General features: G+C 35.3%; 2 protein-coding genes across 3 annotated transcripts in view; one reads left to right on the forward strand and one right to left on the reverse strand.

Moving 5' to 3' along the window:
• The window catches only part of LOC120413331 (probable ATP-dependent DNA helicase HFM1), a 76,435-nt gene extending 67,700 nt beyond the window's left edge, over positions 1–8,735 (reverse strand). For both annotated transcript variants that reach the window (XM_039574106.2, XM_039574105.2), the window contains exons 1-3: positions 8,589–8,735; positions 7,867–8,509; positions 7,228–7,810 (exon numbers count right to left, since the gene is read on the reverse strand). In XM_039574106.2, the coding sequence (XP_039430040.1) occupies positions 7,228–7,810; positions 7,867–8,509; positions 8,589–8,697 (1,335 nt within the window). In that variant the 5' untranslated portion in view covers positions 8,698–8,735. The remainder of the gene's footprint in view (positions 1–7,227; positions 7,811–7,866; positions 8,510–8,588) is intronic.
• On the forward strand, positions 885–7,222 carry LOC120413333 (pro-resilin-like). Its single transcript, XM_039574109.2, has 3 exons — positions 885–1,086; positions 1,163–1,243; positions 6,884–7,222. Exons 1-3 carry the CDS (start codon positions 1,009–1,011, stop codon positions 7,010–7,012), a joined length of 288 nt encoding a protein of 95 aa, XP_039430043.1. The 5' UTR covers positions 885–1,008; the 3' UTR covers positions 7,013–7,222.
• Positions 8,736–12,581: the final 3,846 nt, after the last annotated feature.

Here is a 12,581-nt window from a genome sequence, read left to right on the forward strand (position 1 = left end):
AGTAAAATTTTTTGTATAACAAAAGTTACTCAAAATTACCTTCTGAACAAGGGAAAAAAATTCGAAAACAAATTTGGGCGGTAGAGGGTTAAGCCTTTTTGGTACACTTGGTCATATAAAAAACAGGATTCTGAGAATGTTTTTTTGAAAAAATAAGATTTTTTTTGGTCGACACCAAATCGATCAGTGAATGATTTTCCTTTTCTCTTCACTTTTTTTCATATTTATTCGCTTGCATAATAGAAATAATTCTTTCAATAAAAATTATGTTTTCGTTAAATACTTGTTTTTTAACATACTATTAAGTACGCATGATAATTTACAAAAGGAAAACATTTTTAAATAAATTTAAAAGCATATTAGACTGTTTTGACAAACTTAGTATCAATTTATTCATTTCTAAAAAGACTCATAATTGCATTTATGCAAATTGAAAACAATTTAGACCTAGATCCACCATCCCAGATTCCTCTCGTGAGGACCTTGTCACGGGTTTGAGACGACATTCCTGAACCACCAACGAAGGAGGGGGCCCAACAACCACACCAAACCAAAAACAAACGAAACAAAAAAAAATCCGTATCGCGATTGGCGATTGATTATGAACATGCACTTCATGGGGTCCGTCCCCACGATGAGCAGCTGGAGTTGAGAACCTACTAGACACGACGACCCAGCGCGGGAAACTTCTCCTCGAAAGGCTCGTCGTCAGCAGCCACCAAACAGCCATAATGTGTGTGACATCTTTGGCGAAAAAGGCTCGGCTGCACGGCCCCGGATCTAAAGTTCAAAGCGGTTTCGCGTTCGTTGCGATCTCAGAACTCGGAAAACTCTCCCTTCTGGAAGAATCTGCGCGCGCCTATAAATACAGAACTTGGGACGGCCGGTTGGCTCAGTCGTCGACGTCAATCCGGATCGAACACGGGAAGCAGTTATGCAGAAGTGATTGCAGCGGAAAAATACAAGTGTGTGATAATTCTTAGCAAATAGAACAAGCATTTTACAAAAATGTTCAAACAACTGTTTCTTGTGATCTCATTCATGTACTTTGTGTACTCGGCGCCGCAGGCAGAGAAATATGAAGCGGTAATTTAGAAACATCTATGTGGTTGTTGTGGATAGTTGAAACAAGTAACGGATATATTTTGTTCTTTGGTTGCAGTACGAGTACCAGTACGAAGTGAAGGATCCGGAGAAGCAGCTGTTCTTCGATAAAAATGAAGCGGGAGATGCCGGAGGCAAAGTAAGTAATTTTTTTTAAAACTGTTTCAACGGTTATTTTAGAAAGTTCCCTTTTCAAGCCGGGATGACATCGATAGGAAAAAGATTTGTTTTGCAGTATGAAAAATACGAAAACTTAGGTCAGTGGTATTAAAGTATATCTAGAATTTTTGAAAAAGTTCTAATATTCAGTTTACTATCGCAATTCGCAATTTTCAGTGTAAGAACGGGCCTTGACCGATCTTATGCACTAGGTTCCCGACGAACACGCACTGCCCTTACACCTACATCTCACCCTTGCTCTGAGTCAGTACGAGCAGCACGCTAGAACACGCTTTGAGTGTTCGTGCCAGGCATGCACACCTTCTTTTCCGGTTACGCATTTTAACTCGGCCGGGGGTGGTACATTAAGTAGGGTTTGATGTAAGTATAAGCGCCTAACCATTTATAGTGTGCCTATCAACTTCATTAAAGCAAAAACTGTTTTATTTTAGTTTGAATTCAAAAACTTATTGTTATTTACTGTGTATTGATTTCTCCTGAAATCTTCCCTATTGTTGAGTCTGTTTATCTGTTGCTATTTCTTTTGTCGCGGTGTTTTGTTACAATTTTTAGTCCTAAGCATGTTATAAAAGTTTACCAAAAATACAATAGTAATATTTGTGTTAATCCTTTAACCATTCCATAAATTGAGTAAGGGCTCAAACCTTACTTGTTTGAAAAAAAGGGTGAAGATTGAAAACAATTGACAGTAAAAGAGAATTTATTTTATAAAAATCAAGTATCAATAGTAAGAGAATGAGAGTGTATTTTGAAGTATAAAAATGAGAAGCTAGATGTATTAGATGTAAAATTAGACAATAGTTAATAAGTAGAGATACAAAACAAGCTTAGATTATAGTAATGATAATTTATAGGACAGATAAAGAATTATTCAAATAAATAAATTCGAAATAAACTCAAAAAAGATTAGGCGAATGATAAATAGACTTGATATTACTAGTACATTAAGGAAAAGTATATTTTTAAGGAAAAAAAAAAAAGTTTGTTACAGCAGTATCAATTGATAGAAAAGAGTGGAGAAGCTTTGAGAGATAAGAGAATCAAAAGTTAGTAAAATTAAAATCAAATGTTGGATATTAAATAGAAGAATCAGTGAAGAATTGGGAATCAGAAGAGCAAAATAAAAATAGGAGATAGGTGGTAGCTGAGAATGAAGAGAAGAGAAACCCCGTTGTGCGATGTTTTAGGTACATCCACAGCAGTTGACTCAACATACTGCGAATCAAAACAATACCGTCTACAATCACAAATTACTTCCCTTTCCCACATTGTTGCGCCCCTTTCTTTTAGCCGTCTCGACTTTGACCCACGGTGGTCAAAGGTTTACGATCCGTTTCCACAGGCCACCAGCTAGGTCATCATGAAAACCAAGCCAACGTGGAGGTAAGAAAATAGGACACTCGCAAGGAACCAGAGCTATACTGTTCTGATCAAGATAATTCGGATGATCTAACAGAACTACGGATGTAGTTAGTTACGCTCCTTCCAGGATGTTCCTTACGTGGACGTCAACCGAAGAGCACGCAACAAGGTCAGTGCCATTGCATGCTCTTAGGTATCAATCCTTGGCCTGCAATATTCAGTTTACTATCGTTAAGAAAATATATATGTATAAAAAGGATAATTTTGATACTCTCAAACTGTTATGTTTATTTCCATTTAATATGTGACTTTGACAATGTTTTTAAAAATGTATTTTTTTTAAGGGGTCAACTTTGGCTGTGTTTTTTACTAACATTTTCTATATTTTAAGAAAAAAAAGTATGCAGTAATTTTTCTCGTGTCCCAAACAATGCCGCATTTTTTTACAATTTAAATGATAATGGTGCTATTTTATAGCAGGAAATGTGAAAAACAAGCAAAAACTTGAAAAAGTGACTGTAAAAACATGAAAAAATCAGATAGGTAAAATGTAATGATAGGAGGTGGTAGAATAGGCCAAATACTACCAAAAACAAACATAAACTTAACAAGATAAATGCAAATTGAAATACTAAAAATAAAACAAGAAAAACATAAAACAAGAGAAGTAAAGTTTTTCGTAAAACAAAAGTTGCTCAAAATGACCTCCTGAACACGGGAAAAATAAAAAAAATTCGAAAAAAATATTGGGCAGTAGAGGGTTAAATTAGTTCAAATAGAAAAAAAAACTAGTGCGTCAATCCCGGGATTTTTTACAAAACCGGAAATTCCCGAATCCCGGGATTTTTTTATAATTTGTCCCGGGAATTCCCAAATTTGAAAAAAAAAACAATTTCGGTCTGGAAATTCAAATTGGATTGTAGAAATAGTTGAATACATAATAATCGATAAGAATTTTAAAGCATTAAAGTTTGTATTCGGCATATACCCGCATCAATTTGTCTTAATAGGGAATTTTTTTAAAATTTTAATCTACAGACCGCAACATGCCTAGCGCTTAAAAAAGTTTCTATTTATTTTTATACATTTTTAAGAGACTGGGTATAATATTTAGGTTCATTGAAATGTTTTTTTAGTTACTAAGTTCATTTTATTTCAAAGTAAAAGAATAACAAAAATACAAACAACTAAATTAATTTCTTTTTAATTTTAAAAATTTCAGAAATTAAAAAAAAATATATTTTTGATTCCAAAAATTTTAAATAGGTATTTCTATTTTTTTTATAAAGTTCAATTTTTTTTTAATTTTAAGAAATTGAAAACAAAATACAAAAAACTTATTTTTTTCTATTTTAAATTTTTTAAAGAAAATCGAAATAAAATTAGATAAAATGTCAGTAACCTTAAAAAGTCAAGAACAAATTAACAAAAATGTTTAATTTTAAAAATCCAGAAAAAATATATTCAACTTTAAGTTGAAATATGAATAATGGTTAAAATAGATACAGGACAAATAATTCCACTCTACACACTCTTATGGTTTTGTTACAGCTACCTATATTTATTTTTAGCTTTATGTTTCTTAAGATATTGATTGTCAAAACACCTTAAACTACGTTATTCATCGCCATTCAAGTGGCATTAGTTTGACTGTTTCCAATAATTTTAAATTGCATACAACCAGGGTAGTAAAATCTTGCCCTGAATACAGCAGAACTTTTTTTTCGTCATTAATCCTTTTTTTTAATTTTTAGAGATTTTTGGATTGATAAATATTTTTTTTTTAATTTTGGTTTTTTTTTCATTTCTATTTTTTTATTGTTTATTTTTTATTTTCAATTAATTAATTTAAAAAATATTTTTCTGAAAGTTTTTAAATTGTTTTGAGTTTTTTAGATTATTTTTAAATTTTTGAAGCTTGCTTTTTTTTTATTTGTGAAGTTTATGTCCCTCCCAAAGTCAAGGAGGGCAAAAAATAAAAAAAATTAATAATAATAGGCCACGATATCAACATTTGAATGAAAAAGGTGTTTTAAAATGCATCAGTTGTTTTGCAAACATTAATTTCCATGATTTCTAAGTATTGCCGAAAAAATTATTTTTGCGAGAATAAATGTTTTTGCGGTGCTGTATATTGTAATTTCATAAAAGCTCAAAATATTTTTAGACGAACCCAAACATGCTAAATATGATTATCAATGCCGAAAAAGGCATTTTAGATTGTTCTCAGTTGATTAGACTTCTATTTCCATTTCCATTTTGATTTTTTTTTCAAATTCCCTATGATTTTTCAGACCAATTTTGAAGGGGGGGGGGAAGGGGCGACGTTTTCAAAACTTTTGACATTTTTAATATTCTAAGAATTTAAAAAAAAAATCAAAAAAAAAATTTTGAGTTTCTAAAATTAAAAAAAAAAGTTTTTTGAGATTTTTGAAATTTTTGAAATTTTTAAAAATTTTGAAATTTTTGAAATTTTTGAAATTTTTTAAATTTTTTAAATTTTTTAAAATTTTTAAATTTTGGAAATTTTGGAAATTTTGGAAATTTTGGAAATTTTGGAAATTTTTGAAATTTTTTAAATTTTTGAAATTTTTGAAATTTTTGAAATTTTTGAAATTTTTAAATACAAATTTTTGTACTTGAATTTTTGATCTCAATCAAAAATCACAAAATACCGTATTTTTTCGAAAATACTGAATTTTTTAAAATTTGCAATATTGGTGTCAAACGAAGCGAACATTTTTGTATGCTTTTTCAACTTTATTATAGCTTTTTTTGTGAATTACTCAAATTTTCACACATACCGTGTTTTTCGAAAATTCTCAAATATTCATAATTTACAATATGGGTATCAAATGAAGCGAAATGTACGTTTTTCTCTTTTATGAAAATGTATGCAAAATGAAATTGAATGGAATTTTGAGTATTTTTGAAAAAAAATACGGTATGTTGTGAAAATCCAGTGTTTTACAAAGAAATCCAATAAAAGAGAAAAAACATACAAAATTTTGCTTCGTTTGATACACAGATTGTAAATTATGAATTTTTTAGAAATTTCTAAAAATACAGTATTTTGTGAAAATTACTTTGTGTAAATCATAAAAATTTGAGTATTTTAAAAAAACGGTTTTTTGCGAAAATCTTTCGGGATCGAACCCAGGCCGACTTGGTGAGAGGCAACCAAGCTTACCCCTACACCACGGGTCCTGGCTCGAAAAAAAACGTTATTAAAAATGAAAAAAAATACAAATTTTGCTTCGTTTGAAACCCATATTCCAAATAGGGTCCTAAAGCCCTATGTAAATATTTATGTACAACGGTAAAAACATGTGTAAAACCATTTCTGACATTTTTTTTTTCATTTTAATGCAAAAAAAAATGACAAGACAACATTTTTTTCATGGATCAACTATGGAGCAAGCTGTCAAGTAGAACCTTTACCGTCAAAAAGGGCCACGAATTTCAATGTTTTAAATTGTTTTAAAAATCCATTTTGAATCCTTTGCGGTCGTACAAAGGGTCATTGTACTCCGAAAAATAAGCTTTATCGTTGTGATCAATATTCTTCAATATTCAATAATATCACAAGTTTAAGCCTAATTTTTGGACCCAATTTGACTATTTTCGAATAAATCAGTATTTTGATACATTACCATAAAAAATATTCTTAATTAAATTGCAAGTCATAGTATTAATAATTGAATGAAAAAGCGTTTAAAAATGCATTTTGCACTTGCCTACTTGATTTGCAAACATTAGTTTTCAAAATTTCGTAAATTTGAGGAAAACATTTTTTTTTTAAATAAAATTTTTGCTGTATTGTACATTGGAATTTCACAAAAATAAAAAATAAAATTATCAATCCAAACATGCTAATTATGATTTTTAACGTAGAAAATAACATTTCAAATTGCTTTCAGTTGATTAGACAATTATTTCCATACAAATGTTGAAGTTTAACAAAAGAAAATTTTGCCCCTACGTTTTTGTCGGTAAAAAAGGTCACTTTTCATAAATATGGATGAAATCATGTGCAAAAAGAAGCAGTTGAAAATATTGTCACTTCTCCGTGAAATTCGATCCCAAAGTTCTGGAAGTCTTGGTGCTCTGGTGCTGCTACCATGGGCGTTAGAGAGTTCAAAGTTCTTTGCCATTCTGGTCATGCCAATAACATAGCCATCGGACCTCGTTTTTTTTGCTTTAAAAATTCTTAAAACTAAAATAACATTCATTCCAGGTCTCCGGCAAATACTCCGTCTGGCTTCCGGACGGTCGCCTCATGACGGTCAAGTACACGGTGGACAAGGAAAGCGGCTTCGTGTCCGACGTCGACTTCCAGGAAAATGCCAACCCACTATCGGGATAACACCATTCAGGATCATCATCACACACACGACTGGACACAAACCGCGAGGGGGGGGCGGAGAAGAGTTGCACAAGGGTATTCGAGCGGTTTCAGCGAATTATTTTAAAATAAGGTGGAGAGAGTGACACGGGAGATTAGCAAATGGCGAACACATTTTGTACAGATTTTAAGTAGTTAGTTTGAAAATATAAAGATTCTTTTTTGTTGAAACTTACCACATTTTCCCGCTGGGTCATGATGACGGCCACTCCGAACGTGTCGAACTGGGGACGACCTGCCCGCCCGATCATCTGGAAGATGCTACTCTCCGGATATTCTTCCATGCCGTAGTCGGTGTACATCTGCGTGGATTTTATGATGACCAAATGGGCTGGCAGGTTGACTCCCATGGCCAGTGCGCTCGTGCAGCACATGACCGGAATGTTGCCGGCTCGGAACGATTCCTCCACCAGGCTCCGATCGGCGAAGCTCATTCCCGCGTGGTAGAACACGTATCCCGTGGGAAGGCATCGCTTCAGCTCAACGTTTTGAACCTTTTCGGCGATTTCCATCAACGCATTGTTCCGGTCTGGAGTGAGCCTAAGGGGGTGGTTGTTCACCAGGTGATTGATGGCGGTTTCCGTGGCCTTCCGGGTGCTGCAGAAAACGAGCGTGGGACGGTTTCCGGAATACTTGACGATGATGTCGAACAGCTTGTAGTTGAGGTTGAGGTCGAAACGGAACGAGGAGGTGTTCGTGTCGCAGTAATATCCCTGCACGTATTTGTCGATCTTGATCGGGCGGCGGGATTCGGCGATGCTGTGGGAGAAAAACTCAGGAAATGTTCCGACCAGTCATCGTAAAGAAGTACTCACTTGTAGAAACACGTCGTATTCCCATGCCCAACCCACGCCGCCAAGTCCGCCACGTTCGGCGCCGTCGCCGACAACGCAATAATCCGCATCGGTTCCATCCCCCCCTCGCTCTCGCCCCCAATAAACCGGTGAATATTCCTCATCCGTGACACGACCGCCTCCAGCACCGGCCCCCGGTTCGGATCGTTCAAGATGTGCACCTCGTCGATCATGACCAGCTTAATAAGCCTCATAAACTGCACATTCTGCCTCCACCGCCGCGTCACCGAGTTCCACTTTTCCGGCGTGGTCAGTATCAAATTACAGTCCGGCAGATCCCAAAAGTCCCGCAAGTCAGTATCCCCCGTTACCTCGGCACTCTTCACCCCGATCCGCTCAAACTTCTCCCTCCAACCGGTGAACTTTTCCGCGCAAAGTGCCTTAATCGGAGCGATGTAAATCATTTTAAAGTCCCCGCCGTAGCTCGCGTCCTCCAGGTTCATCAACAGCCGAACCATGGCCAGCTCGAAAATGACCGTCTTGCCCGACCCGGTCGGAGCGCTCACCACCAGCGATTTGTCCGCGTACAGCAGGTCGTCCATGACGAGCGATTGGATCTCGTTGAACTGGGTGAATTCCGAGAAAATATGACGGAACGCGGGAGCTGAAAGAAAACAGGACAGGAAAGTTCGGTTCGGATTTGGTTGCAGAAATTCGTTTTTTATTTTTTTGTTCAAACAAACCAATTTCGTCAACCGAACGGAGATCTCCGACTCTGCCGGAGTACATAGTGGGACGGGGATGGCTGGTCCAGGTGCGGGCCGGTGCCGAAGGTTGGAGTTCCGATTCCATGGTTTGAAATTTCCACGATTGATTTGAAGCTTTGAAGTCACGTGTTTACAGATTTGAATTTTGAATTTTATGTTGCTGTCACGTGGTCCTCCGTTAGACGCGTGTGGCGAATGGTTCAAATTTTCATACAGAGATGGCGCCGCAGTGCTGCTTTTAAAATCAACGCACAGTGGGAAAAGTTCAACAAAAAGTTGAAGCAAGAGTTGAAGTTGAAGTTGAGTTGCAATAATTTTTAGATTGTCATTATTTTTTTTAATTTCATTTTTTTTTATTTTAGAATCCATGATCATTTATTTAATTTTTAAGATTTAGAATTTCAAAATTTCAGAATTTTGAAATTTTAAGCTCTTTAATTTTAGAATTTTAGAATATTTGGATAATACAATTTTAAAATTTAAGAGTAATTAAATCATTGAATATTAGAATTTAGAAATTTATTGAGTTTTTTTTTATTTTTGAGTTTTCTATGTTTTTGTATGTTTTTTTTTTACTGAACTAAAATTCTTTCATTTTCAAAATAATCCAAACGTAATCAATAAAGGTATAGAAATTATGAACACAAAATAAAAAAATCAAACCAAATATAGTAAGTTTGTAGTACACCCAAAGTTAAAGAACGAGGGGATAGTCCTCACGAAAAGAAACGTGAGGAAAGTGCTATATTGCGAGAGTATAGTCCTCTCGCGTGTTCATTCGTTCATTGGAACAGTTCATCCTATGTGTGGCTTATGTAGACAAACGACCGCCACTTAGTCACCAAACCATGGTGGCCCATACGGCAAAGGCACGGTTCAATATGCCGAAGGTCTTGGGTTCGAGTCTCGGTACCGGTACTTTTTTTTGATAGATGATTTTTTTTGGAAAATGAACCATGAGTAAAGTACTCTCGCTAATTTCGGGATTTATCCTCTCCGTCCGCACACAGTACCATTTTACTACCGAATCGTGCTCTTTATCCTCTCGTTTGCCGATGCCCAGTTCTGGGTGTATTCAATTTAAAAATCAAATTATTAAATAAAAATAAATAACATATTTTTTGAGTCGTTTGTACGAATTTAATTTTTTTGTAAAACTCTTGAATAATTTGTTTTTTTAAGGATTTTTTAAATTTGTAAATTTATTCATTTCTATTTTCCGATTTTTTTTTGTTTTGCGATTTACAATTTTTGAATTTTGATTATTTTAATTATATAATTTGTGAGTTTTAGAATCTGGGTGCTGAATAGTGGTTCGCAAAACGGCCTCAGTTTTGAACTGTCAAAGTGGAACCAATTTACTTCACTGTTCGCCAAAAGTAGAGAGTATTGTTATCGATCTTTAAAAATTGTTTTTTTTTTATTTGCAAAATGAATAATCTGTGGCTTTTGAAGACCTGGAGTTGAAGTCAAGAAATCTTAAGAAAGTTGAAGGCGAGATCGTCATTTTTTTATAATTATGAATGGAAGTTGTTTATGGAGTCGATGCGATTGTATCCATCCAAAAGCTGTCTTTATTGTTTGATTCCGTTTGAAAACCTGGTTTAGAAAAATCTTTTCTGTTTGTTGGATCAGCTTCGCTAGAATTAGCGATGTTTTTCGCTGGACCAGGAAGAGCTGCAGGATTCCAAAATCAGCCAGGGAATTTATCTACGACATCGCAGAATGACACTCTCGCCGCAGTTCTTCGTCACCCGTAAAAAAAGAAAAATATCTTCTAACCGATCGAAACGCGACAATTTTCCAGCAAAAATGGAGCTGATTTTAAAACAGCTCATTCACCAGCAAGAAAAAAATCATGCTTGTGCTTGAACAGCCTCCTACTTTGTGGATGTAAACAAAGTGAGATCATTCGAAAATCACGTTACGCATTCTTTCTATTTATCACGCAGTTTAGAATGTCAAATTCTACACAATTTTAAAATTTAAGAGTTTGAGAATCGTTGAATTTTTGAATTTCGGAGAAGGGGTGAGGACTTCCCAACATCGCCAGAACTTGCAGCGTTTATCGCAGCACATCATCTATCTGGGCGAAACACCTCCCGGTTGCATACGGGCGCAAAGTTCGAGCTTGATGCCTTGCTTCCAACGTCACCATCCAACACCAATTGGTCCTTTTTAAGGGCCACAGTTTGTTTCTTAAAGAGTTATTCATTAATCTTCTTGAGATCAAAGACGGTCAAAACACAGTACAATTTTAAAAACAACTTCTCCGAAATCATTCATTAACTTATTTCGCAAATCAATTACATGTAAAAATCGCGATCAGCATTATAATTTTTCCAAGCATTTTTCAGTAACATTTCAGAACAGTGTGTAATGCAAAGATAGAAATCCCTGTTTTAACTAATCAAAACTTTAAGTATACGTATCGAGCTGTTAAATCAGCAACATGAAGTACACTGAAAGAAAAGCACACAGCAATATCACATGTTTAACACGTGAATCGGCCCCATACGACTTGGCATGTGAATGTCATGTGCAAATCACTTCGAAAATTCTCATCGCGCGACACGGTAAAATTCAAAAGCAAAACACGTTAACTTCATGTGACAACGCTTATGAATTTGCAATGATTTTCTCACTAATGTTAAATGATTTTGTAATCTAAATTGAATGGTTTTCCAATGGTTATCAGGTGTTCAAAACGACGTAAGGGGTTTTCTTATTTTTAAAAATTTATTACACGGGGTTAATGATAAAAAAGTTTTATTCATATACATAAAAACTTTTTTTATATATTTAAATCACATAATTCACAAATTCACTTCACTTCCAATGTTTCGCTGCGTTGATGAATGTTGACCAAGTTCCAACGGCGTTGTGAAGTTCGTGCATCGAGGCACTCAAGAATACGCCCTGCCGGAACGGAGAATCGGCAAGGTCAGATGGTTTGGGTGCAAACTGGCCGCAAAAAAAGTGCAACAGAAAGGTCAAGCACTTCACGATCCTACAGCTATCCGATCCCTAGCCCGTCCTTGATATCCGTGATGAATCTCACCGGCACCGGCACCGGCACCGCTTGTAAACTTTTGTACGAATTAACAGCTTCGAATCAGAAGCAGATTTCGAAGGCAACCTCTGGTCGGAACCTAATCTCCTGAAACAAAAAAGAAATAATTTGAATTATTTTCAAACAACTTTACTATTTCTCTTTATTTTACCTACCACTGCGCCCAAATATTAAAAGAGACCTAAGGAAACTAGTTGGCTGAAAGCTCGGCTAAAAGATTATTTTTATCCGAAAAAAATTCTTCACCAGCCTCGTCCGTGGCCATCTTACTAATGGAGAGTTTTTTGCCACACGCATTTAAAAAGCAAAACATTTGAATTTCACTTCAAAATCAAAGGAAATGGCGAATGGGGCAAATCGATGTGAAATTCATTTTTATCTGAAATGAAAAGCATACGAAATAAGAGTGAAGGTTTTTCGCTAATGATCAGCTGGTGTTAAATGATTTCCATATCCATATGACATGCACAGCATGTGCGGGTCAAAGGAAAAGCACGTGACCTTATGGTGTGAATTTTTGGAGACTCTCACGTGAAAAATCATTTGAGTTTGCTAGGTATGTTGCTTTCTTTCAGTGTAGAACTTTTGTGCAGTTGCTGTGAAGTTTACCATGGCACCTCGGAACTCGCTTCGGAAGTTTCACTCCATGTTGCACGCACACATTCTCACTTTTAATTTCTCGATAGGAATACGCCGTTCCGGTTAAGTCTATGCCATAACTACTTTGACTTATGTTGGTGTTGGTCAATGGATTTCACGATTAATGGTTAGCTCTCTATTTTAAGCTCTTTTAAGGTCTTAATTTTCTTAATTTAAAAATTAATTTGTCGATGTCGATTGTCAATTCTGTCCACCTTACCCTATATTTAGTTAGCATTCCCACATCAAGGTGGCGT

This window comes from Culex pipiens, chromosome 1 (assembly GCF_016801865.2).
Source record: "Culex pipiens pallens isolate TS chromosome 1, TS_CPP_V2, whole genome shotgun sequence".
NCBI lineage: Eukaryota > Metazoa > Arthropoda > Insecta > Diptera > Culicidae > Culex > Culex pipiens.